The sequence below is a fragment of the Stegostoma tigrinum genome, chromosome 2, assembly GCF_030684315.1.
Source record: "Stegostoma tigrinum isolate sSteTig4 chromosome 2, sSteTig4.hap1, whole genome shotgun sequence".
In the NCBI taxonomy this organism is placed as follows: domain Eukaryota; kingdom Metazoa; phylum Chordata; class Chondrichthyes; order Orectolobiformes; family Stegostomatidae; genus Stegostoma; species Stegostoma tigrinum.
This window is the reverse complement of record NC_081355.1, coordinates 5,897,636-5,923,101: the sequence shown is the minus strand read 5'-3', so window position 1 is coordinate 5,923,101 and position 25,466 is coordinate 5,897,636. Positions and strand designations below refer to the sequence as shown.

At 39.6% G+C, this 25,466-nt stretch overlaps 2 protein-coding genes across 12 annotated transcripts in view; one reads left to right on the top strand and one right to left on the bottom strand.

The window, feature by feature from the left end:
- Positions 1–23,525, bottom strand: part of relch (RAB11 binding and LisH domain, coiled-coil and HEAT repeat containing) — a 103,830-nt gene extending 80,305 nt beyond the window's left edge. For all 4 annotated transcript variants that reach the window (XM_048520660.2, XM_048520671.2, XM_048520682.2 and 1 more), the window contains exons 1-4: positions 23,098–23,525; positions 13,828–13,917; positions 919–990; positions 757–821 (exon numbers count right to left, since the gene is read on the bottom strand). In XM_048520660.2, coding sequence (XP_048376617.1) covers positions 757–821; positions 919–990; positions 13,828–13,917; positions 23,098–23,512 — 642 coding nt within the window. In that variant the 5' untranslated portion in view covers positions 23,513–23,525. The remainder of the gene's footprint in view (positions 1–756; positions 822–918; positions 991–13,827; positions 13,918–23,097) is intronic.
- pign (phosphatidylinositol glycan anchor biosynthesis, class N) overlaps positions 23,378–25,466 on the top strand; it is a 101,401-nt gene continuing 99,312 nt past the window's right edge. For 2 of the 8 annotated variants that reach the window (XM_048520779.2, XM_048520744.2), the window contains exon 1: positions 23,381–23,880. In XM_048520779.2, coding sequence (XP_048376736.2) covers positions 23,856–23,880 — 25 coding nt within the window. In that variant the 5' untranslated portion in view covers positions 23,381–23,855. Of the gene's footprint in view, positions 23,988–25,147; positions 25,169–25,466 lie in introns of those variants that run through there. The other 6 variants (XM_059651994.1, XM_059651997.1, XM_059651990.1 and 3 more) reach the window with 6 other exon arrangements.

Below are 25,466 nucleotides of genomic sequence, written 5' to 3'. Positions count from 1 at the left end.
GCAAGGGAGAAGCAAGGCAAAAGTGCTTTCTGGGAATCAAGGAGAAAAGGATTATTATTTACAACTCAGATGGGGCATGAGAACGACTGTGCTTGGACTTTTGGAGAAGTAATTGAACACAGCATGGAAATGTATCTGAGGAGAATGTGTAGCATAACAGACTGTACATTGGAAACCATAACCTGTGAACAACTAAAAACATTTGGTGCATTCTTATTTTTTGTGGTTAACTTTTTGGGGATGTGGCAGGAGAGTGGTGGAGAAAACAAAGTGGTTACCATAGATTCTGCATTAACAAACATTGTCGGGATTTGCAATGTGCCAAATCATGGAAGTTGGTAAGATACGACTACCTCTGTTAATTGCAACTCAACAGACTGTAGTGTTAAGGCAGTTAAAGTAGTATCCGAAAGACAAAAATAGAGGATAACTTAGAAAAGACACTGTTGGTATGAATGGATATTGCCTACTTCTGTAATATAACCAAGGAAGTTTAAGAATTTGTCATAGGATAGGCAAAGTATAAATCAAAAATATATGCTTTCAGACACAAATAATTCAACTGAAAAAGGAGCAAGGATCAATTTTACTTTACCAATCCCACTAATTAAAAGAACATCTTTATTCCAAAAAACAAGGCCAGGTGTTCAAACACCCAAAAAAACCCATGCTCCATGAAGGCATTTTGCTTCCTCTGGTAGAATCAAGCTTCCCAATAAATTAAAACTTATTTTCTTTGCCCCCACAATATCTTACCTGCATTTCAGGGCTGGATTTATAATTTTTCCGTTCCTGTAAAGGAACATCATTTTCTGTGAAGGCTGAAAAAGCAAAAGTAGATTTACACGAATGTTAAATGTTTGAGGTTTGTTTATGCATTATGAAAGCAGAAAGAGAAGAAAGTATAATGTACACCACCTGCAGCTTGTGTCAGGTTGGCACGAAGGGACTGAATGGTCTCCTTGGCTTTCCGTAGTTCAAATTCCAGGACTGGACAGGGATTGTATTAAACACACAGAGGAATCCAACCAAGAAAAAGGAAAAATAAAAACAAGGATGGGTGTGAAAATAAAAGAAAAAACAGTTTTGAAACAGAACGCATGCAACTTATGGAATCTTGTGAATACATGCAGCAGAGTTTGCATCGGAATAGCTTGGTGAAATTTTTTCCATACTTTCACATACTTAATGCAATCTAAATCTTCAAATTTGTTTCTAAGAAAAAAAAAGTTTGTTTTTAATGAAAACAGTAAAATATTCATAATCAGAGTCCTACAGCACAGAGAGGCTCTTCAGCCCAAAAGCGACAAACCATGCTAACCCCAATTTTCCTGCAGTTAGCCCAAACCCTTCTAAAGCTTTCCTATCCACTGATTCATCCAAAAGTTTTTAAAAATGTTGTTAATGTAACCGCCTCAACCACTTCCACTGAAAGCTCATTCCACAGGTGTATCACTCTGTAAAAAAGGTTGCCCCTTAGGTTCTCACATTTTCTTTCCCCTCTTGACTGGACGGCATCAGTTTAAGACCTTAATCCCCCAACTCAGGGGGAAAAAAGACAGTGCATTCACCCTTATCCAGCTTCTCATGATCTGATACACTTCTATAAGATGCCCCCCCACCCCCGTCAGTCTCATAGAACAGAGAATATTACAGCACAGTACAGGCCCTTCGGCTCTCGATGTTGTGCTGACCTGTCATACCGATCTCAAGCCCATCTAATTTACACTATTCCACGTACGTCCATATGCTCGTCCAATGACGACTTAAATGTACCTAAAGTTGGCAAATCTACTACCATTGCAGGCAAAGCGTTCCATTCCCTTACTACTGAGAAACTACCTGACATCTGTCCTATATCTTTCACCCCTCAATTTAAGGCTATCCCCGCTCGTGCTCGCTGTCACCATCCTAGGAAAAAGGCTCTCCCGATCCACTCTAACTCTCTGATTATTTTATATGTTTCAATTAAGTCACCTCTCAACCTTCTTCTCTAACGAAAACAGCCTCAAGTCCCTCAGCCTTTCCTCGTAAGACCTTCCCTCCATACCAGGCAACATCCTAGTAAATCTCCTCTGTACCCTTTCCAAAGCTTCCACATCCTTCTTATAATGCAGTGACCAGAACTGTACGCAATACTCCAAGTGCGGCCACACCACAGTTTTGTACAGCTGCAGCATAACCTCTTGGTTCCAGAACTCGATCGCTCTATTGATAAAAGCTAAAACACTGTATGCTTCTAAACAGCCCTGTCAACCTGGGTGGCAACTTTCAAGGATCTGTGTACATGGACACCGAGATCTCTCTGCTCATCTACACTACCAAGAATCTTACCATTAGCCCAGTACTTTGCCTTCCGGTTACTCCTACCAAAGTGCATCACCTCGCACTTGTCTGCATTAAACTCCATTTGCCACCTCTCAGCCCAGCTCTGCAGCTTGTCTATGTCTCTCTGCAACCTACAGCATCCTTCGTCACTATCCACAACTCCACCCACCTTAGTGTCATCTGCAAATTTACTAACCCATCCTTCTATGCCCTCAACCAGGTCATTTATAAAACTGACAAACAGCAGTGGACCCAACACCGACCCTTGCCGTACACCACTAGTAACTGGTCTCCAGGATGAACATTTCCCATCAACTACCACCCTGTCTTCTTTCAGCAAGCCAGTTTCTGATCCAAACTGCTATATCTCCCACAATCCCATTCCTCCACATTTTGTACAATAGCCTACTGTAGGGAACTTTATCGAATGCCTTGCTGAAATCCATATACACCACATCACCCGGTTTACTCTCGTCTACCTGTTTGGTCACCTTCTCAAAGAACTCAATAAGGTTTGTGAGGCACGGCCTTCCCTTCACAAAACCGTGCTGACTATCCCTAATCAATTTATTCTTTTCTAGATGATTATAAATCCTATCCCTTATAACCTTTTCCAACACTTTACCAACAACTGGAGGTAAGGCTCACTGGTCTATAATTACCAGGGATGTCTCTACTCCCCTTCTTGAACAGGGGAACCACATTTGCTATCCTCCAATCGTCTGGCACTATTCCTGTAGACAAAGATGAATTAAAGATCAATGCCAAAGGCTCCTTCCAGTACTACTCTCTGCTTCCTACCATCAAGCCAACTTGCCAGCTCTCCCTGGATCTCATGCGATTTTACCTTCTCTCGCAGCCTACTATGTGGTATCAAAGGCCTTACTGAAATCCACATTTACTGCCCTGCCCTCACCTCACCAACATTCGTGGTCACATTAAAAAAACTCTAACAAATTTGTGAAGGCATGATCTCCCACACACAAAGCCATGCTAATTACTCCTAATCGATCCTTATCCTTCCAAATGCATTGATATCTTATTCCTCAGCATCTTCTCAAGTAAATTACCTACTACTGATGTTGAGCTTACTAGTTTTTTAGTTCCCAGGTATTTCTTTGCAGCCCTTCTTGAATAAGGGCCCAAAATTCACTATCCTCCTATCCTCCAGTCTTCCAGGGCCTCACCCATGGCTAACAACAATGTAAATACATCCGCTGCCCCAGCAATTTCTTCTTTAGCCTCGTGTAGGGTTTGAGGATATATCTGGTCAGGGCCAAATTTATCCACCTTCATACATTATAAAACGTCCAATGTCTCCTCTACTGCAATATGGACTATCCCTAAAATATCACCACTAACTTTCCCAAGTTCTCAAGTCTTCATGTCTTCTCCACAGTAAACAGAGGAGAAATATTCATTGAGGACCTCGCCCGTCTCCTCTGGTTCCATACATACATGTCCATACGTTCACGGAGAAAAAAAATTATCCTGGTTAAAATTGTACAAGAAAAAATACTGAAGCATCAAGTAGTAAGCAGTTACACTTAATCCCTACAGCAACTATTGGCAACTACTACAAAAATTAAAGGGAATTAAAATCAAGTTTCAAGCAGACAAAAGAACAAAGATGCTACGAAAAGCTGAGTAAGATATTTGAAATACATTACAGATTATCCCAGTAGGTATAACTACAGCAGAAATGGCAAAAGTAGAAACAGTGAAACAAAGTGTTCCTTTATAGCAATCCTAAATAAAAGGTGAGCACTCACAACACAACACAGAAACATTTCACAATGAGCATCTTCATTTGGAGAACACGTGACCCTGTTTATAATTACTGCTACTAAATAGACGTTCTTAATTTTATAGGACTAGTACAATGGCACACTGTCACTCTTTCTTGAACTGAACAGGCTCTATGTATTAGTAGCAATGGTACTGGCTCCAGTGTCATGCATTTTAAACAACACTGTGCCGTGTTTTGGAAACTGCAGTTTTCGCTAATTTTCTAATCACTAAAATCTTCAAGGACGAGTGGGAATTCTGAAAGTGATGGGTAATTTCACCAACTTCTGTTTTCATTTGGACAGCTAGAAGTAGACTTCTGCTCTATATTCATATGTAATACACTGGTGAGCATGGCAGGTCAAGGAAGGTAGGTATAACTAACAAATCCTGTGAACATACTGTGTCACCATTCCGAAAGTGCATTTTTAAATTTCTGGTCTAGTTTTCAGCTTTAGGTGCATGGGCTTTCGGGAACCAGAAAGGGAAAGCTCAGTGTTTTCAAACTTAGTCCAAGTTAACTTCCGCTGAAGTCTCTTTGCTTTCACTGTTGGTTATGGATCTAACAGATTGCAATTGGCTACATGCTGGTTAAAGCATAGTGGTAGCACTTGCATCCTCATTCTGGCATTATCAGGGTAGATTTTGTAGTTGATACCATCTATTCTAAAGGATTTAAACAACACATTTTCTTCTGAAAGATTTATTCTGGCAGCAGGTTGCTATGCATCAGTCATTCATGAGTAGGACATGGTATATCATACTCCATTTTGTGGCACATTCTCTTCCAGGATATAAGACTGCATATTCAAGTTGCTATGGAAATGCAAATTTAATTTTGTCATGAAATACTGCTGCCTTCTATATGCTGAATTGTGAGCTCTATTCTGTCAGTTTGCTATGTACTTGTATCTTCCCCGCCATGACTGAAGATACATCTTACAATTTACAGCATCACAAGAAACAGCAATTGGGAGCCCCTAGCTCGAGGTCATTTTTCCATTAACTTTATAATTTTCAGCTATCATATTAAACGGTTTACAATTTAATGCAAATATGTTTTTGTTGCACAGAAATAATCTTTTTACAAGTCACTGTGTGACAATGAATTCTTTGTGGGTATCAATTAAATGATGTTTGCAAATTGGTAATAGGTACTGAATACCAGCTAGAAGCTTGCTGATTACTCTAAAACCATTGATTCTAATCACAAAGCAAGGTAAAACATCTTATTGCGTCTCTGAGAAAGGGTGTGTGACAAAGAACAAGACTCATGATAAATCATGGAGAAGGCTATGCTCCAATTGGCCCAATTGTTTTAATTGTTTTTCAAAATTACTACTTTACATTTTATAGAGGAGTAACTTGGTAAAGGTTGATTAATATTGTAATAAAATGGATTTCATGAAATGTACGCATTTTAAAAAAAAATCACCAAAAATAGTTCACATAAAAAAGCCTATTTTCCCCTCAACTCAGAGCACAGCATTCAACTCCTTAGCAAACATAAAGAAATAATTAAATTGAAAACACAATTTATACAGTTCAAGTCCCCAAAGGTTTCAGTTGAATTTTTGGAACTTCCTCAAATGCCTGCAGCCAAATAGATGGCTTCACCCTGGGAGCTGTGACCACAAAATCAGCTTTTAGTGAGCTGTCTTTAAAAGCAGTGCACAGGACTGTAAAAACGTGAATTACACTCAAAATTCCGTAATTCTTTGAATGGGTTACACCATGTAGAGACTGATTTTAAAAAAATGCAATTGAGCAAGAAGTCCTGGCCAAAATACCTAATGGAACAGCAATACATGTCCCTGTGCATAATACACAACAGGGCCATCAATCTTACACACTGAAAAGATTTTATTTGACTGAAACACTGCAAATACCAGTTAGCAGTCATTCGGTGTGGATTCTTTAAATATTTTCTGTTGCACAACAGGTGCCTGAAGATAACTCAACTGCAAGACCATACAATGAATGAGAAAAGACAATCTGTCTGCATCAATTAATACCCAAGTATAACTACAGTGTCAGGGATTTCCATTGCACATAATCACAACTGAAAGGTTACCAAGATAGTAGGGACTGCAGATGATGGAGAATCTGAGATAACACAGCGTATAGCTGGATGAACACAGCAGGCCAAGCAGCATCACAGGAGCAGGAAAGCTGACGTTTCAGGCCTACGCCCTTCTTCAGAAATGGGCAAGGGGAAGGGGGGGGGTTCTCAAAGAAACAGGGAGGGGGGAGGCGGATAGAGGAGAAGATAGGTGGAGAGGAGACAGACAAATCCTGCCTTTGGCCTGTCTATCTTCTCCTCTATCCATCTTCCATCTGCCTCCCCCTCTCCCCTATTTATTTCAGAATCCCCCCTTCCGGAGGAGGGTCGAGGCCCAAAACATCAGCTTTCCTGCTCTTCTGATGCTGCTTGGCCTACTGTGATCATCCAGCCTTACACCTTGTTATCTCTGAAAGGCTACCAAGATGTTTTTCCCCCACCTCTCCTGCAAAAAAAAGTATTGTTCATGGCTCTATTGATATTAAACTCCTGTCAACCACATCTGTGTTACATTTAACTGACATCTTTAAAAGCAAAAATTAAAAACATTGCCTAAAGAAAAATACAGTATGGAAAAAAATTCACACAGTTTATAATTGCCAACAAATCATGATAAAATTTCAGTTTGGATCAAAAACAAAACAAATCTAATTTCGTCTTGAAATGTGCTGACATAATATTATGTATGCACAGATTCAAGAGCTGATAGAGATACAAGCATAGGCTACACAGTATTCTAAAGCATTGTTGATCTGCAGATACCACAACATATGGGGTGCAAATAGTGATTGGAGATTGGAAGATCACACCTGCTTTTCTGGACGCTGTTCAGTCCTAAAGGTTACTTAGTGATCAATCATCTCTTTCGTTCTTTCTTGCAGTTCCATTCATGCCGTTCCATCACAGCAAGAGAACTTTGCATCAATGCTGACACCAACTGAAAACTGGTCACTTAATCCACTTTTCAAAAATGGAATAGAGACCAGTTGATTTGGAAATACTTAGTCACTATGACTACCTTTAGAAATTAACATCAGCTTTATTTCAATCCTGCAAACTCTACTGGAAACAAAGGAGGACCAGAAATTGAGATACATTCCCCACCATTGGTATCTTCAGTTGGCTGAGTCTAACCTCTAGAATTCCTTCTTTAGACCTCTCTGCCTCTCTTTCCTCCTTTAAGGTATTCAAAAAATCCACATACTTAACGAAATTTCTGCTCAACTATTATATTATTTCATTACTGAATGTTTCAAACAGAACTGCATAAATGTTCTTGGGTCGAGTGTTGGGAGTTTGCTGTGTTAAAAGTGCTTTATAGATGTAAGTTGTTATTTGCTTGTGATAGCATTTACCTGATTTTCCTAAAGCCAATGAGATGTAATTTTTACAAGTTGTAAAACAGAAAGGTTATCACTCCGGCCATATTCCTCATATGGCAGGAAAGTTTCTGGCTGGTTGAGTCAATGTAACGTTAGCTTGAAATTACCAGCTCCAGCCTCAGCAAATGTATTTTTGGAAACTTTTCCCTTGTACACGCACAAGGTAAACAAACCAAAAGCACTGCTATTCTCCAAGATGTGAACATTATCCAAATCACACTGAACAATATGATATTGGAGTACTTTGGAACACTGCTACCAATGACATGGTTTTGAGGATTGGAGAAGTTAGAGTTAGTTTGGTTGAAGTTTGATGAGAGATAGTGGGAAGGAAAAAAAGTTGACAGGGAGTAGAAAATGTTGCAGAAAATGAGTGTACAGATTGGTAATGGCCATCAGGTAAGTTGTAGTGGAGATAGGCAAGGAATTCATTCCGTTATGTTTCCATAACACTCTCTAGTAGTCCCTTTAGATGCACTGTTCAGGCTACAGTCAAACTGCAAGACAATTTGGAGCTTGAAAATGCTCCAGTCAACTTTCCACACACTTTATAAGAGGGTCCTGAAGTACACGTATGACTCTTGCTGACATATTTAATCATGATGAGGATCAACATGGTAGCAGATATGTTGCCAGTTGAGACTTGATACAAGACCTTGTGATTTACCTTTGAAAGGTGAAATGCAAACCAATTACGACGCTGTCTAAATACCTCTTCCTGACTGTTGCCCACGCCAAGTGCCAGGATGTCCGATTAGAACCACCAGATAAAATGAAAGACACCCCAACCCTGAATTAGCTCAAATTATTGCTTGTGTGAAATTTTAACTTAACTGAAACCATCCTGAAGTACTTAACAAGAATTTTCAATATATGGAATATTTCAAATTTTTGAAATTTCTTGTAAAGTTTGCATCTATACAAAGTGTCATTGATGTACACTGGCCTACGGGAATTTCATATCAGGAGTCTCCTAACAGTCACATTTACAAAAGAGTCGGGGTATTCATGTTTTCTTTCGTTTTCATACAGTCATTCATCACCAGAAATTCGGAATATCCTTTAAACTCCCTTCATTAATATTGCAAGTTTTCAATCTTTTATTTTGCTAGTCCATGGTGGAATCAGTCTTTGGAATGGAAGAGGGTTTGAAAAAAGGAGAAGATCAAAACAAATCAATTCTAACAATTCAAAAAAGTTAGTCAACTTTAAAGATTAAATCAGTTGATTTTAATTCACTACTTGATGTTAAAGCAGAATACTTCCAATTTTCAGTGTTTTATAAGTTTTATTTCTCATAAGTAGTACTTACAATAAATACCCTGTCATTTATATTTGCCTGGGAAGTGTGGGAGAGAAAGTAAATTTACAGTCAAATTGCAAATGCTTCCAATATTCGGAGGTATATGATTTCCCACAAGAAAAAAAACCTGCATTTGGTGCTTTTCACAGGATATCTTGACATTTCACTGCCAATTTTTCCTTGAAGTGTAGTCACTGTTGTAATGCAGGCAACTTAGAAGTCAATTTGCATATAGTGAGCCCTGACTAATATCAACGTGATGATAACCAAATAGTCTACTTTAGGATGTTATTTGGGTGATAGATAAATTCCTTGCTCTTCTTCCAAATAGTGCCATCGGATTTGTTGTTTTGCTGATCTCTGATACTCTCAGTATTGCAGTAAAGCTTCTGAATTTTGTACTCAAGCCCTGAAGTGGGACTTGAATCCATTATCTTTTAAAACAGGAGAGAGTGCTATCAACTAAGATCAATGACAACAATCAGGAACCTGGATTATGGTTCTGCTTTTTTAAAAAAAAGCTCTGGCTTTAGTTAGCTGTTACTTTCAATTATTGAACAGTTCCACAACTTTCACGTTCATCAACTAAACGGCAACTTGGAAATTGCAATTAAAGCACTTTCAAGAAAATCACTGAATCAGCAGATTTGCAGTTGCTCGGTCCCTAATTCTTTCGTTTGAATGGAAAATAAAACTAAAAATGTAGAAATTAAAAGAAATGCTATTTAATTAGTAATAGGGAGTATATGAGAGAACCTGTGTGCTGCACTATCCTTTTAGTTCACTCAAGCCCAAACCCAGATGCACTGCTGTGTGGAATCAATGAGTGAAGCAGCTGCTATATGTTGGGTTTGAGTTTTGGAACTAGAACAATGGAATGCTGTTGGTCAACTACTGTCTCTGCACTTTCAATTAAAAATTCAAGTAGTATTAAGGGTAGGGATGGCCACTCCCCTTCCCCATATCTTAAATTCTAAGTAGTACAAAATTCTATATAATACACAGTGCTGAACAGCTAGATGTTTTTTGTAAAGTTTAGATTTTTACTATTGTCCCAATAATGCAGATCAACAGTGCAGAACATCTAATTCAAATGAATGGAAAAGGAAAGAAACTACTGAATTCCACAAATGGAGGAGAATGTAAACAACAAGGTTTAGCATCAATGAACTATAGGCACATAAGAAACATAATACTTGTGAAACAGAAAAGGGATCATGAGATCAGGTTACAGCAACAACTGATATGTACTGAGGCACCTTTGCACATGTTGCTAGTTTAAACATGGAACCACCAGCTTCTTTTCATATGTGCCCTGTGAAATATAGCTCGCTCTCTTGTTCATTTTACTACACTAATAGTAAATATAAACAGTTTAAAGCAACCTCAGGAAAAGTGAAGTATCAGACATTTATATCACACAGCATTAGATTGATTTTTAATTTCGGCCTGTAGAGAAATACAAATTGCACCTCCATGATCATGATTTCTGTGCTATATATGCGTATATTTTTGCAATGACTAGATTAGGCTTACACATAACATGCCCCAAATGAATTCTAATCATTGAGAAATAAACCTGCTAGAAATGTCAGGCCTGTAGCATAATTTACGCAGTCTTCCAATTTGTCTACAATTGCTCTACACAAGGGTTTAAAGAATGTCACACTTGCAAATGTTTCCATTTGGAACAGGAACCAGGGCTGTTCAATGCTCAAAAGAACTGAAGTTGAGAGAGATGTGCTTAAAAAAAGTAGCTCCTACCTGTAACAAAAATGTTTGGATAAAGAAAGCTTTCCCACAGACCTGCTCTCATTCAAGCCAACAGCCAAATATCAACATAAACAAAGCTTTAATTGCAAAGGCTTTTTGAGCTCAGTTCTGGTACACTTGTGATCCCAAGATACTTATCTTGCATTATAGATCGTTTAAAGTTAACAGCTTTCGGCCCTCCCTTGCCCACCCGCACCATAATTGTCTATGGGCAATAAACAAGGTTAAAGCAGAAGACACTTTACAGAACGTATGTTATCACCAAAATTATTAGAATGCGTGCCCCTGTTTGGTGAAAGTCTACGTCAAATTCCAAATTCCTGGCACCATCTCTCCCCTGCTGTTCTCAGCAGACAAATGGAACAGTCCAGCCAGCAAGGTTGTTCCAGTGCCAATTCCTACTTGCTCTTGATTACGGTTTACCTCATTTAGATTCCAAAGCCTCCAGCTATTGAACTGTTTATCTGTCACCATCCCAGCACTGAGGTGCTGCTAGAAACTGCTATAAGCAATCTGACTGGACTTCACACTACATCCAACTCTCACAAACCCTACCAGCTTGAGGCTCTGGATCTCAGGTTTTGGCGGTCCAAAGTAAAAGTGTCTTGATCCACTAAATGCAGTCCCAAAACTGGATGAAAGTCAAGTCCTTTGATTGTTGGGTTTGGGGAATCTTTGCAGTTCAAACTCACAGCTGCAGCCAGCTGTGCAAGACCTGCCCATCAGGAACTCAGAATGCTACTGTAGGTGGCACATGGTATAATTAGGTAAACTATGCTGACTACAAATCTACACTGGAGAGTAAGATCAACGTCAGCCTTCCTGCTCGGCCTGCTGTGTTCATCCAGCTCTACATTTTGTTCTCTCAATCTAACACCCCTCATTTCAACTTGGGGAAGTAACACTTCCAACTAAAAATGTGAACTTTCTCTGCAGTTGCAGCCCATTTGCAGTGATGTTGCAGGACATATTTGGAGCTTTGAAAATGTCTTCAGTTAGATTTACTGACAGAACTTGCATGAGCTTAGAGTCCTAACTTAAATAATGAAATCAAATAATAGATTGAAATTCCTCTTCAGAACCATTGCACCCTTTTGCCTAATATTTATGTGACAAAGATTATTGAAATTTCTGTAACTTGATGCAAAGTAATGGCTTTAACTTTGGTGCAAAGAAACAAATGAAGTGGAGCAGAGCAGCTGTCAGCTGTTCAGATTCAGCAATGACACACTTTGCCCACAACTTATCAAGAAGGCCTTGAGCCACAGAAGTCAGTGAGCGTGCCCTGTCAGCTGGCAATTCAATTCCACACTTGTTTCAGAGTGCAACACTTCAAAGTAAATGTAGCGTCTCTTTAAATATTCTGTGTTTGCAAGGTTAAATTTGATTTCTTGAACAACAAGAATAAATTTCTGCTAAGGGTTAAGGACAGAAATGAAATGTTTTATGCCCCAAAACGAAGTTTGCCTTAAGTTTCAAACCAAGCGACTGCTACCTTGTTTGGAAACAAAATACACAATACTTGGCTGGACAAATCCTTATTTCAGCTATCCTGGAAATAAAAACATCAAATTCGTCATGCTGTTGTCAGAAACTAATGTCACACAAGTTGAACCCCAGCTGCACTGTCATTAAATGTTATAACACTTGATATCTCAAAGGACTAGAAAGAATTGGTTACAGTTAACAATTTACAAATTGCACAGTTCAGCAATCTTGCCAAATCAAAAAACTAGACAGCTTATAGAAGCATAGAAAATAAGAATACATATAGGCCATTCAGTCTTTTTGGCTGCTCTACCATGCAATATGATCATTGGGATATTCATTAAATCCTAAGCACTGTGCGCAGTCCGGAGGTATAATTAGTCATAAGTGATTAACTAGTAGACAATCTTGTCATCTCCCCAGAAGCTCTTGTGGCATAGTGTCCCATTTTTTCCCCTTTTATATTCACACAACTAAAATTGGACATGAGATTCACTTGAACACTGAATGCTAAAGTCCAATATATTAGTTCAATGCACTATATTCTAGAACATGCAAATGTGCTTCATCTTTTCAGCGCAGAATACAATTCTGGTGTTCAACTTTTCCCCAAGTATTCCTTCCTATGGGTGTTACAATTGTCACGGTTTATTTTCCAGGCCATGTTCTTATTACTCGACAGCACCATATCTCCAAAATTTAAAATTATATTTAGACTACACCTTTACTCAAAATGTTTGTTTTTTTTATTCATTCATGGGAATGAGGGTGTTGTTGGCTAAGCGGCATTTATTGCTCATCCGTAATTGCCCAGACAGTAGTTATAAGTCAACCACATAGTATGGGTCTGGAGTGACACGTATGCCAGACCGGGTAAGAATGGCAATGTCCTTCTCTAAAGGCCGTTAGCGAGCCAGATGGGTTTTTCTGGCAATTGACAGTGGTTTTATGGTCATCACTAGACTCTTAATTCCAGATATTTATCGAATTCAAATTCCATCATCTGCCATGGCAGGATTTGAACCTAGGTGCCCAGAACGTTACCTAGGTCTCTGGATTAACAGTCCACCAGTAATACCTCCCTGTATTGCCTCCCCATATGTCCTGTAAAAAATGGATATGTTTTCATGAGCTGTATGCAGTTGCACTAAATTTTTCTCTTCAGCAATTTCATTTTTCTATTTCACCTTTTTCTATTCACGCAAATGTTCTTTGTTCAACCAATAGAAACAAGGCTGGAGACCTAAAGGGTTGGTCAGCCAGTTCTCCTCCCTCAAACCTGACCTTGTCAGTTAATGACAGAGCAATAGCAAACTCCAAGTTGAAAGTAAGATTCATGACTTTCCTAGTCAGGCCATCATCTCATGTGGTTTACTTTTAGATCTAAACTCTACCGACTGCTGATTTTTATTTCTACATTGCAATTAAAGTCTGAAAAGGAAATATTCATAACATTGAAAAGTGGCGGGGGGGGGGGGGTGATACGATAATGGGGGTGGGACAGTACTTACGACACAATTGAAATTGTAATCAAATAGAAATCCCTTCAGCAAACTTCAGGGTAAAATTTGCAAAAATAAGAGATTTGTCCAGCCTTAAAATCGGATTCAATAATTTTTCCACATTTACAAAGATTCTGAAAAAATACAACATCAGAAGAATCTTGCACTTGTTTATGCCAGAACATGAAAGACAGTGCTTACCTGCCACGCGTTCATCAGTCTCCCGATTACCATCATCAGAATACCGAGCAAAATCCAAAGAATCTAAGGTGCTTATACTGCCAGCTCGATCTATCAAGAAAAAGGGATGGGTGTTAAAATTTAACCTTAATATTTTGTTGAATTTTCCAAGCGTATCTGTGATTTACACCAAGACTGCAGCTGTACAACATTACTGGTCTGTAATCGGGAAGGTGAAGCAACAAAAACAGAGTTGTTGGAAAAGCTCAACAGGTCTGGCAGCATCTGTGGAGGAGAAAACGGAGTTAATGTTTCGGGTCCGGTGACCCTTTCTCAGAACTGGACTCGAACGTTAATTCTATTTTCTCCTCCACAAATGCTGCCAGACCTGCTGAGCTACTCCAACAACTTTGTTTTTGTTCCTGATTTACAGCATCCGCAGTTCTTTTGGTTTTATTTAAGCAGAAGCAACACATTATACTCCAGGCTGCAACAATACACTAGAGTGTGAGCAAATCTCCATTCACTTGGCAACTACTTGCAGGCTTTAATTGTCTAAACACTTTACATGTACAGCAAAAAAATGGTTATCAGCTTCAGGAAGTGAGGACTTGATTCCATTTTTGCACAAAACTAGGAACTGTAATTAGTAAGAATGCAGAACCTTTGAATTTCTTAACTACACTAATAAATATTATTCCAAGGAGGAAATGAACAGCCAAGTATTATTTGCAGAATTCCACACACATGGGTCTAATTTGTAAAATATTAGTCAATTTCCCATGAGACTCCTTTCAGGGAGTAAAATCTAAAATGGTCGAAAACTGATGGCTGATTTCAACATTGGTAAATGTTCAATTGCAGCAAAAGAAGGGATAGCTTTTTTTTAAAAAAAATTGATTTTTCATAAAAGTCCATTCATGGATTTGGTTGCCACTAGCTGGTGAGCATTTATTGCCCTTCAGAAGGTGGGGGGAGTTGAGTAGAACTTGGTAGCGCATTGTATTGAATACTTGCAGGCCCATGCTTAAATCTAAGCAGTCAGAGGGAGTGAAAGGCTCCAAGCGTCTTTTGTTAAAGAAACTTGAATCCAATCCAAAAGGTCGACAGCACAGCATTATCCTCAAATTTGCATTCATTGGTAATCAGATCAGCTTGTAGATGCTTGTGTGGGAAGTGAATAAACACCATCAAGGTAAAAGGAAACAGTGGTTTTTGGAGACTGGGACTGAAGCACATGGCTTTATGGAGAAAAAGCAGCATCACATTGAACCCAAACTTGCATTCCATTCCCTAGGATCAACATGCTCTTAGCTGATGAATGAAGGAGAAGAAATAGTGTTAACTATTATTGATCCTAAAAACAATTTGCTCATTCTCATCAAGAGTGTCTAGTGATGCAGCATTGCGAGTGAGACTTGAACGAACTGACAGTTATCAGTTGTTTTATTTGCATTTAATACTACTTCTCATGTAGCATTACTGTTATGGCTAAACAACAAAATGGTGTAAAAACTATCCAAAGCAAAAGAACTGAAGAAGTTTGTTCTTCACTTCATGAGTCATCTTTTATACTTCTCTCATGTTTCTCTACATTTCCTTTTCTCAAGTCTATACTCTCCAATTCTGGCTAAAGTAGCATGACAGATATCAACTTTCCAACTTCTACCAATGCCCTTGTTAGCTCACCTCAAGAAGGTGCACAGGATTCGCCCAAGGTGACTACTTCCACAATTTTTGATTCCATGCACAAAAAAGTATCCAGCCTCTGTAATGCTATTCCAATGGAGGAACAGATGCAGAGCGCGGAGGATAGTTGAAGTAAACTATTGCTTCATCACTCAATGACATTTAAATGTTATTATACAAGGATAATAATTCAAGGGTCAAGTATGGAATCAGTCAAATTCTGAGGCACCACAGTTGGAAGCGATTGCGGACTACCTTCCATCAGTTTCCCAGCAACGTTCATGTTGCCAAAGCAACAATGTCTGGCTACGCAAGTGAAATAGGTACAACAACACTACAAATGGAACATGCAACGAATACAGGTCCCACTGACACCACACCTCCCAAGGTGAAGACCAGATTTGCCAAAGAAAGCTAATCAAAAAGATGAGAACTCTTCATGTCTTAGAGTGACTGAAATGCTTTGATATTACAAAAGGCTTACTGTGTTTTGTTTAAATCAGAGTTGGTTATTGCTGAAATATGAAATATGAAAGCTCTGCAATGAGATCATTTGAGAAATACAGCCTTTTCTCAAAAGGGCAAAAATCATTTGAATTTCCATATACTACCTAAATAAATTGAACACTCCACTATCAGACTTGTTGCAGTTTCACATTTGAGAAACCATGAAAGTGGCACGATTTTGAATCTATATAACATACTTCAGAAGCTGAAATGTGATTCAAGTCAATAAGTGCCAGTTTGGTACCATACACCTGGAAGGAGAGAATCATTATGACGACTTTTGCAGCAAATAAATTGATGGAAAATGTTAGCATGATCAAAGATCAAACTAACAGAAATTTGAGCAGCATGGAAAGATGCTGACATTATGGTAATGCCAATGTATTACAGATCCAGAGGTACATTAATGCTCATGGGACAGAGGTTCAATTCCCACTACGGCAACTCTTGGAACGTATAATCAATTAATAAACCTGGAATATAAAGTCAGGATTAGTAACATTGTTGTAAAAAGCCATCGGGTTTACTACTGCTCCTTAGGAAACTAAGTGTACTAACTTTATCCAGTTCAGCCTACATGTGACTCCGAACTAATAAGTGAAACTAATAAATTGAACAATTCAGGTTCAGATCTTATCTTAAACTTGTGCCCTCAAGTTTAGGATTCTCGTACCCTCAGTTAAAGGCCTCGGCTATTCACCCCATCCATGCCCCTCACGATTTTATAAACCTCTAGACGGTCATCCCTTGGCCTCCGATGCTCCAGCTTAAAAAGCCCTAATCTATTCAGCCTCTCCCTATAGCTCAAACCCTCCAATCCTGCCAACATCCTTGTAATCTTTTCTGAATTCTTTCAAGTTAAACAATGTCTTTTCTGTTTAGGGAGACAAGAATTGAACGCAGTATTCTTAAAGTGGCCAAATCAGTGTTCTATACAGCCACAACATGACGTTTCAACTCCTATACTCAATGCACTAACCAAAGAAGGCAAGTGTGCGGAATGCCTTCTTCGCCACCATCCACCTGCAACTCTACTTTCAAGGAACAATGCATCTGCTCCCCTGGATCTCTTAGCTCAGCAACATTTCCCAGGACCTTATCATTAAGCGTGTAAATTCTGCCTTGGTTTGCCTCAAAATGCAATAATTCACATTTATCTAACTTCACTCCAACAGCCAGTCCTCAGCCCATTGGCCCATTCTGATCAAGCCCTGATGTATTCAGAGATAATCTTTTTCCTTGTCCACTACACCAGCAATTTTTCCTTTTCTTCCATTGGTGAGTCAGTTGAGTTTTTGTTACAATCCAACACGTTATAGGGTACCTGCCCCTCTTCACAATTTTACAACTGTTAATAGAAACAATGACACTTATGATGCTTTCCCTTGCTGATTGCTCAACTTTAGAATCAGGATGCAAACTAAATTAATCGGACAACATGCCACAGGTGTATTGCTACTGTCAACTGAAAACAACCAAATGTGTATTGCTGCCTTTAGTGGAATGTTTAACAAGACGGTAACAGGAACAAAAACTACTACAATAACTGAAAAGGCCAGTGTGATTCAATTGTTTAGAATTATTAGGCGCAGTTAAATAACATTGCTATTCATTTGGACAGAAAGATAAGGCCTTCCACTATAGCAATATTTATCTTAAACTGCACGAAAAATTTGGAGATTTGATTCAGTCCTTTGTTAATGGTCATCCAGAATAAGCAAGAAATAGGCGCAGTACTTCTAAAAGACTTTGCATACTTCAGGTGCAAACATCTAAATTCTCCAAATGTATTTTATGGAATCTTTAAAAATATACAACATACGCTGGAGGAAGAATAATTAATGGAATGTCCACATATTAAACTTAAATAAACATGTAGAATATTCCAGTCTCAAGCTAACAGTTTTAATTTGGTAAACTTCCTTGTTTTAAGTTGCCAATTTTTCATTAATCTTAACTCAACTACTCAAAAAAAATTTATTGCCTGTTAATTTAGCATTTGATTCTTGATTGAACATCAGCATGGGAAACTGAGCAATAATGTTGAGCCTTAGTCACATTGTAGGGGTGGAGAACAGTTTGTTAGCCAGGCAATTTTTTTTCTCCCTAATCAGGAGTTTTTTGGAAGGCAGATCTGCAACAGAATGTTACATTCTTGCACCAATAAAAGATCTCCATTTGAAACAGCTATTTAGTTGTTTTGGGAAGAGTAGGGACATTTGGAGATGCTTCCTAGGAAATATTGATTTTCATTTCACCTATCTCCATTCAATGATTAGACCACATATCAAGTTGTGTGTTCAGAACTGGGCACCTTGTTTATGCAAAGTTCCTTGGAAGTAGATACGCAAGTAGACAGGATAGTAAAGAAAGCCTTTATTTGTAGCTTTGAATACAGAAGTTGCGAGGCCATGTTGCAGCTGTACAGGACATTGATTAGGCTACTTTTGGAATGCTACATTCAATCCTGGTCTCCCCGCTCGAGAAAAGATGATGTGAAATTTCAAAGGATTCAGATTAGATTTACAAAGACATTGCCAGGGTCACAGGATTTGAGCCATAGGTAGAGACTGAATAGGCTGGGGCTACTTTCCCTTCAGCATCGGACGCTGAGGAATTATAAACTGAGAGAAGTTTATAAAATTGAGGGGCATAGACAGGGTGAATAACCAAGGTCTTTTCCCTAAGGTAGCAGAGTCCAAAACTAGAGGACATAGATTTAAGGTGAGGGGGCAAGATTTAAAGGGACCTCAGAGGTGACTTTTTCCCCACACAGAGGTTGATACGTGTGTGAATGATCTGCCTGAATAAGTGTTGGAAGCTGGTACAATCACAACATTTAAAAAAGGTACCTGGATGGATATATGGATAGGAAAGATTTAGAGGGATATGGGCCGAGTGCTGACAAATGGGGCTAGATTAATTTCGGATATCAGGTCAGCAGGGATAAGTTGGACTGATGTGTCTATTTTCATGCTATAAAGCAATACAATTCTTTGTAAAGGACTGGAGTGAGTGCAAAAGAGATTTACTAGAATGATTCCAGGAATGAGGGATTTTAGGTACAAGGAAATATTAGACAAATTGGGTTTATTGTCCTTGGAGTGGAGAAGAAGCAGTGACTTTATTTGGGTGTTCAAAATAGTAAACAATTTTGACAGCATAAATAAGGATTTTCTGTTTCCACTAGTTGATGTGTCACTAACTAGGGGCAAGATTGTCAGTGAGAGAGCTCGGAGTGAGATGAGGAGAAACTTCTTCACTCAGTTGTTAGGATTTGGAATGTGCTGCCTGAGAGTGGATTGCACAGGTGGCTTCAATAAAGAAGCTGAACATATATTTGAAAATGATAATTTAGAGGGCTGTAGAGATAAAGCTGGAGAATAGGGCTAACTGGATTGATCTTTCTAGAGCCATACAGGTAGGATGGGCTGAATGTTCTCCTTCTGTAGAATAAAATTCTATGATTCTGTAACACTCCTTGTAAAACTCAATGGCAACTTTAGCAAAATGATGATTTAAGATATAGTTGCTTATTACAACTCCACAGCAGAAGTCAACAACATAAAACAGTGCATTACAGATGCTGGAGGTCAGAATCAAAATCAGAAATTGCTGGAGAAACTCAGCAGGTCTGCCAGCATCTGTGGACACAGTTAACTTTTGAGGCCCAATGACAAAGGAATGTTAACTCTCTTTCTCCTCACCTGTTGAGTTTCTCCACTTTTTGGCTTTGCCACAGAAGTCAATACTTGCTGCAAACTGCCCCCAATTTAAACCATGTTTTTATTGCATAGGCATTATAATGCATTCACAACCCAGAGATTCAGCATGAAGCATGACTATCTAGCTTGTATGCTAAACACAGAGCATAAAGTGTGAAGGCTTGAACACTCTCGTCTACTTCATTCCAGAATCAGTTGAGGTTCAGCATTTGCATGACAGCTGGAGTGTGAAGCAAAAAAAGTGCTTGGAAAATGGTATCACTGCACAAAAATGCAGTCTTCATTCTGCTTTTTTTAAAAGCATGTGCTTAAAATTGTTTGAAGTTGGAATCCAGGGAAATTACCTGAATGGTTCTCATTCATCGCCCTGAGCAATGTCACACTAACCTTGTCTGTTTGCGAGAGAGACAAGAAAGAAATTGCATTTATAAAGCACTCTTACATTCCTCAAAATGTTTCACAGGCTTTTACATAAAAAAGTAGCTGTTACTGTTAGGTGATTTAGGCACTAGTTCCTACCAGCAGCAATATTTAGACAATCTATTTTTTTGTGGTGCTGGTTGAGGTATAAAATGTTATCTAGGACATCAAGAGAAATCTCCTGTTCTTTCTCAAATATTTAATCACTGACATCTAACATCAGGAGGCACAATTTAACATTACATTTGAAAGACAACGTCCCCAGACAGCACATTGCTCCATCAATGCTGCCCTACAGTGGCAACTAAATGATGCAGTCGTGTTTCTGGCATGGGCGTTCAAATCCACTACTTTGACTTAGAGGTGAATACCACTACAGAGCTGAGGCTGAAACCTTAAACTCACTGCAAAGAACAAAAGCTATTTCTTGCAAACCTATGTGTTAAGAGTATATTATTAGCAGCTCTCAGCTGCAGTTACATCTCTAAGCAGAATAGGAGGCATCATCCATGCTTAAATATGTCTTCAAAATAGTAGACAGATTTTTTTTAAATTAGCTTATAATGAGATTTAGGAACTTTTCAGTCAAGGGCTTATCCGGTTGGATAATTATTTTTTACAACTGAGTATTGAAGCTGTGAAATTAAACCAAGCTTTTTGAAAAATCTTTCAAGATACGTAAAATGGAAAAATGAAGAAGGAGTCATTAAAGATCATCTTGCCAATTTTCGGTCAAGCTCCCGTGCTATCACCACCAATGAGCCATGGACACATCCTGGTTCTGCGAAGGACACTTTATAACTGTACTTAAGAAAAGATCTTCAAAAACATCCTATCGTATCACCCGATGCTAAAACAACAACCAACGTCAGACCACCTTATATTCAGATAAAAAGTGAAGCTGATCTGATATTCAATGGAGTACAAATTTTCAAGCAAACATGCAGAAACAGTCTATTCTATTCTCTCCATTTAAGTCCAAAACAAAGGCTTTCACAATCATGAAGAAATAAGCACTCTTCAAAATCAACTTGGCAGATGGAATTTTTCACACAGCCCTTGTTTCATCTAACATGCAAGATATGTACCATCAACGCTGACGACAGATTGCTGATACAAATGGTGAGGGAAGAAATTTAAAGTGGGCCAGGTGTAGCTCATGCAACACCATCTTACAGCACTTATATTAGAATTCTCTTTACATGATTATAAACTAAACCAAAAAGATATTAAGGCAGTTGATCAAAGTTATTACACAAAAAAATTAAGTTTCAAGATGCCAAAAAGAAGATGCTTGTGCAGAGTTCTGAAACACAGGGCCCAGCCAGCTGAATCCAAAACAATGATTCACAAATTCTGTGATTGGAGATTACAGATGAGGAAAGTTGAAGCATAGAGGAATTTGAAAATAAAGATGATAATTGTAAAAGACGGGCTCTCTTTATTTGGAGTCAGTGTAGGTCAGTGAACACAGTACCATGTCAATGGGACTTCAATTGAGCCAACAGTTTATAGACACTAGAATTGAGACTTGCTTGGGGCAAATATTAAGGGTCAAGTCTAGATCTAGATTAAAATTTCAATAGTGAATAAGACAAGGATGGGACTGGGTTGAGGATTGTCAGCAGGGTGGAAACAGATGGTCTTAGTGACGACATGAACGTGCAGTTGGAAGTCACAGCAGGGTAAAACGTTAGTCTCATCATGTCTCAGACAGTTGCCATGAGGGGGGAAAATTCAGAGCAAAGAAATGGAGATTGGAGGTGGGACCGAGACTAATGATAGCAGCACACTTAATATTTAACCGAAGGAATTCTCTGTTTGTCCAGTTCTGTATGCCAGACAAGTAGTCTGATCATTTAGAGAGTGAAGAAATTTAAGTAGTACAGCTGGTGACAGCAATATCCCTGAGGAAACAGATTTCTGATGATGTACAGACAGACAGCATGTAGATGAGAAATAAAAGAAACCGAAGAAATAGCTTTCTTTTTAAGAGAAATAATAGGATTATAAAATAGATATACCCTATAGTCAACGACTTCTTTAAACAATCTGTTAAAAAACAATAACTAAAGCTAAAGCAATCAAGTGGCTGAAGTTAGAATTAGATGCTGCAATGCAAAACAGCAGGTCCGGAAGAATGAAATCGAATAGCCCAAACGGTCTTTCCCCTAATTTGACTTGTGATCACACCGGGTGGCATTCACAGACGCAGTTCGCAAACAGGAAATTATTACAAACCAAAACAAAATTTTAATGTTGCGTCCAGCGAGCATTAGTATCAGTTATGAACCACATATCATACAAACCCCCAGTGAATTATAGCTCACAGTATACCTGCTCCTACGAACATTCAATATTATTCTTGTGAGGCCAAGACGAAAACAAAAATTGATACCATAAGTGATCCTTATAAGATTTCTAACTATTTTAGGTTACCGACAAGCAGCACAACTACGCTCGTATAGAATTTCCCTTCAGTTCTATCCGTCCGTACTTCGCTGTTATGCCCAAAGTCATTTTAATGAGTTTTAAGTTTTATACGTCCCGTTCCTTCAAGCGCATATCGTCCTCAAACTCAGATCTGGCCATTTACATTGTAATCCCGTACTTGTCAAAAACAAAAACAGAAATTGCGGAAAAACTCGAATTAGCAGGTCTAGTAGAATCTGAGAGAGTCAAAGCAGAATTAATATTTCGGCATCGGTGATGCTTCTTTAAGAGCAAAAGTGCTGAAGAACGGTCACCGGACCCGAAACATTAATTCTGCTTTCACCTGACACTTGTCATTCTACCTCTCCCACCAGTCCCGCTCCCCTAGTCTCATTAAAGCCTCAGGTTTCAATGACATTCCGTTTTCACTTCAGACAGTACTTTCAATTCCCTGCTCAGCACCCCGATCCCCACCCTTGTGTTCCCAATCCTTGCAGGTGCTGCCTCTACCACTCACTGAGTTGCCCGGGCGCAGGAGCCAGGTCCTTGGGGGGAGTGGACGTGTGCCTCTCGAAATTGCCGGGATTGGAGAAGTAATCGCGGAGCCGGGGCAGCTCCCTGCCTGCCTCCTGCAGCTCGGTGTGAAACTCCAAGGCGGTAAGGATGTACTGGTCTCGCAACAGCTGGGCCGCGATGGTATCCAGGGGAACGCGAGGCGGCTCTGCCCCCAGCGGCAGTCCGACCGCCGCCTCCCTGATCCCGCCACCGCTGTAACCGAAACCCGCTTCCTGCTGAGGTGACAGGGGCAGCGTGGGGATGTGTGCGGTGGAGAGCGGTAGACCCGGCGCGCCGACGTCTTTGCCTCTCCGCGATTTTCTCTCGGACTCCTCGTCCGAGTCGCTAAGGAAAGGATTGACACTAGACGCCGCCATCTTGCTTCTCGTCTTCCTGGTTGTAATCTCGCGATAGTGCTACTGTGGGATAGGAGATTCGCACCTTCGACCCACCTTCTCTAACCGTTTATTGGGTATGCGCTCAGAAAACGTTTCATGACTGACAGCATCTTTCACCAATAACAGCAGGGTCGATTCGGCAATCAGATTGTCCCGTCCACGAAACCGCCTGAGTGTCAGCGAACGCAGACCCTCAACGACATTTATAGAATGTTAATAATTTCAGAGAATGAGGTGTTTCTTTCTTTCCTCTGCTAACAGAAGTTTTATTATTTTATAAGTAATTGATTGCCGCTGTCGAAGGAGACAAACTTGACATTCGATGCCGAAGGTCAAAAGTCGCAACGGTAAGCAACCACGCAAGCGCAGTACACTGTGTCGATTGAATCAATGTCGGCAGCTTCCCTGTGTCCAATGGGCCTATTCCCAGGTATTGACACGCTCAATCGGGCAGGTAAGTTTGGAAATGAGTTGTGTCTTAGCAGATGTGCGCTTCTGGATCTAACTTTGAAATAATTTTGTTGCGGGGATGGGGAAGTCAGTTAGACTCTAGTTCAGACGCTGCAGAGTGTCTGGCCGAATGCGCTCCTGATCAATGTGTTTGCCGTCCGCACACGCACGTACACACAGCATTAATTTCCCCCTCCCACTTCTTTCACTCTCTCTTCGCCCCCTCCCCCCATCAAGGATTTATCCAGTGTCCCCAAGATTTACCCACCTGCCACCCGGAGGATTTTCCCACCTCCCCATCTCAGGATGTAATAAGTTGAGTATCAAAGGGATCAATGCTGGCACCTCGACTTTTTACGGGTAATGTCAGTGACTTAAGTGAAGAGACCAAAGGTGATGGTACAAAGATAGTTAGGAGAGTAAGTTGTGAAGAGGACACAAAGTGACTACCAAGGGTATATAAGTAGCTGAACGGTAGGCTCAGTGGTTAACACTGCTGCCGCACAGTGACAGGGACCCAGCTTCTATTCCACCCTCAGCTGACTGTGTGGAATTTGCGCATTCTCCCTGTGCCTCTGTGGGCTTCCGCTGGGTGCTCTGATTTCCTCCCATAGTCCAAAAATGTGCAGGTTAGGTGGATTAGCCATGGGGAAATGCAGGGAGAGGGGTGGGGGTGGGTCTGAGTGTGATGCTCTTTGGAAGTCTGGTGTGGACTTGATGGGCTGTAAAAGTTCAGAGCTAATTTAGTGCAAGATATTAGGGTAAACATCTGGGTCAGATGAAGTGAAACTTTTCTGTCTGCGGATTTGAGGAATCTAGTACGAAAGGGCAGTAGTAAAAAAAATTAGAAGCAGATCTTTCAAAAATGCTTTTTCATTCAAGGATTATAAAAGATTGGAATTCTCTTCTGCAAATAGCAACTGATAGCATATCAGTTGTTAATTTTAAATCTGTGACTGATACATTGTTATTAATGGAAGTTATTATGGCTATGCAAGAATATTTATTAAGATGACAAAAGCGGGTATATGGCAACAGATGACAGATCCGCCTTGATCGTATTGAATAGCAGAACAGATTCAAGGGATAAATGGGTTACTCCTGTTCCTATGCTGCAGGGGGATTCAGGAGAAAACTCTACAATAAACTGATAAGAATGTGAAATTTGCTGCCGCATATAGAGGGGTAAGTGATTTACTATGGATGCAGTAAGACAGGAGGGCAGGAGAAACGTTGCAGATCTGACAGCATCTGTGACAAGAAAAACCAAGTAAATATTTTGAGTCCAGTATGATGCTTTTCCCAACTACTGGGGATTGGTTAGCCTAGTTGGCTTGATGGCTGGTTTGTATTGCAGTGTGATACCAACAGCCCTGGTTCAATTTCTGTGCTATCTGAGATGATCATGAAGATCCTGCCTTCACAAGCTTGAAGTCATGGTGACCCTTGGGTCAAACACACGAAGAAAGCTAAAAACATTTTA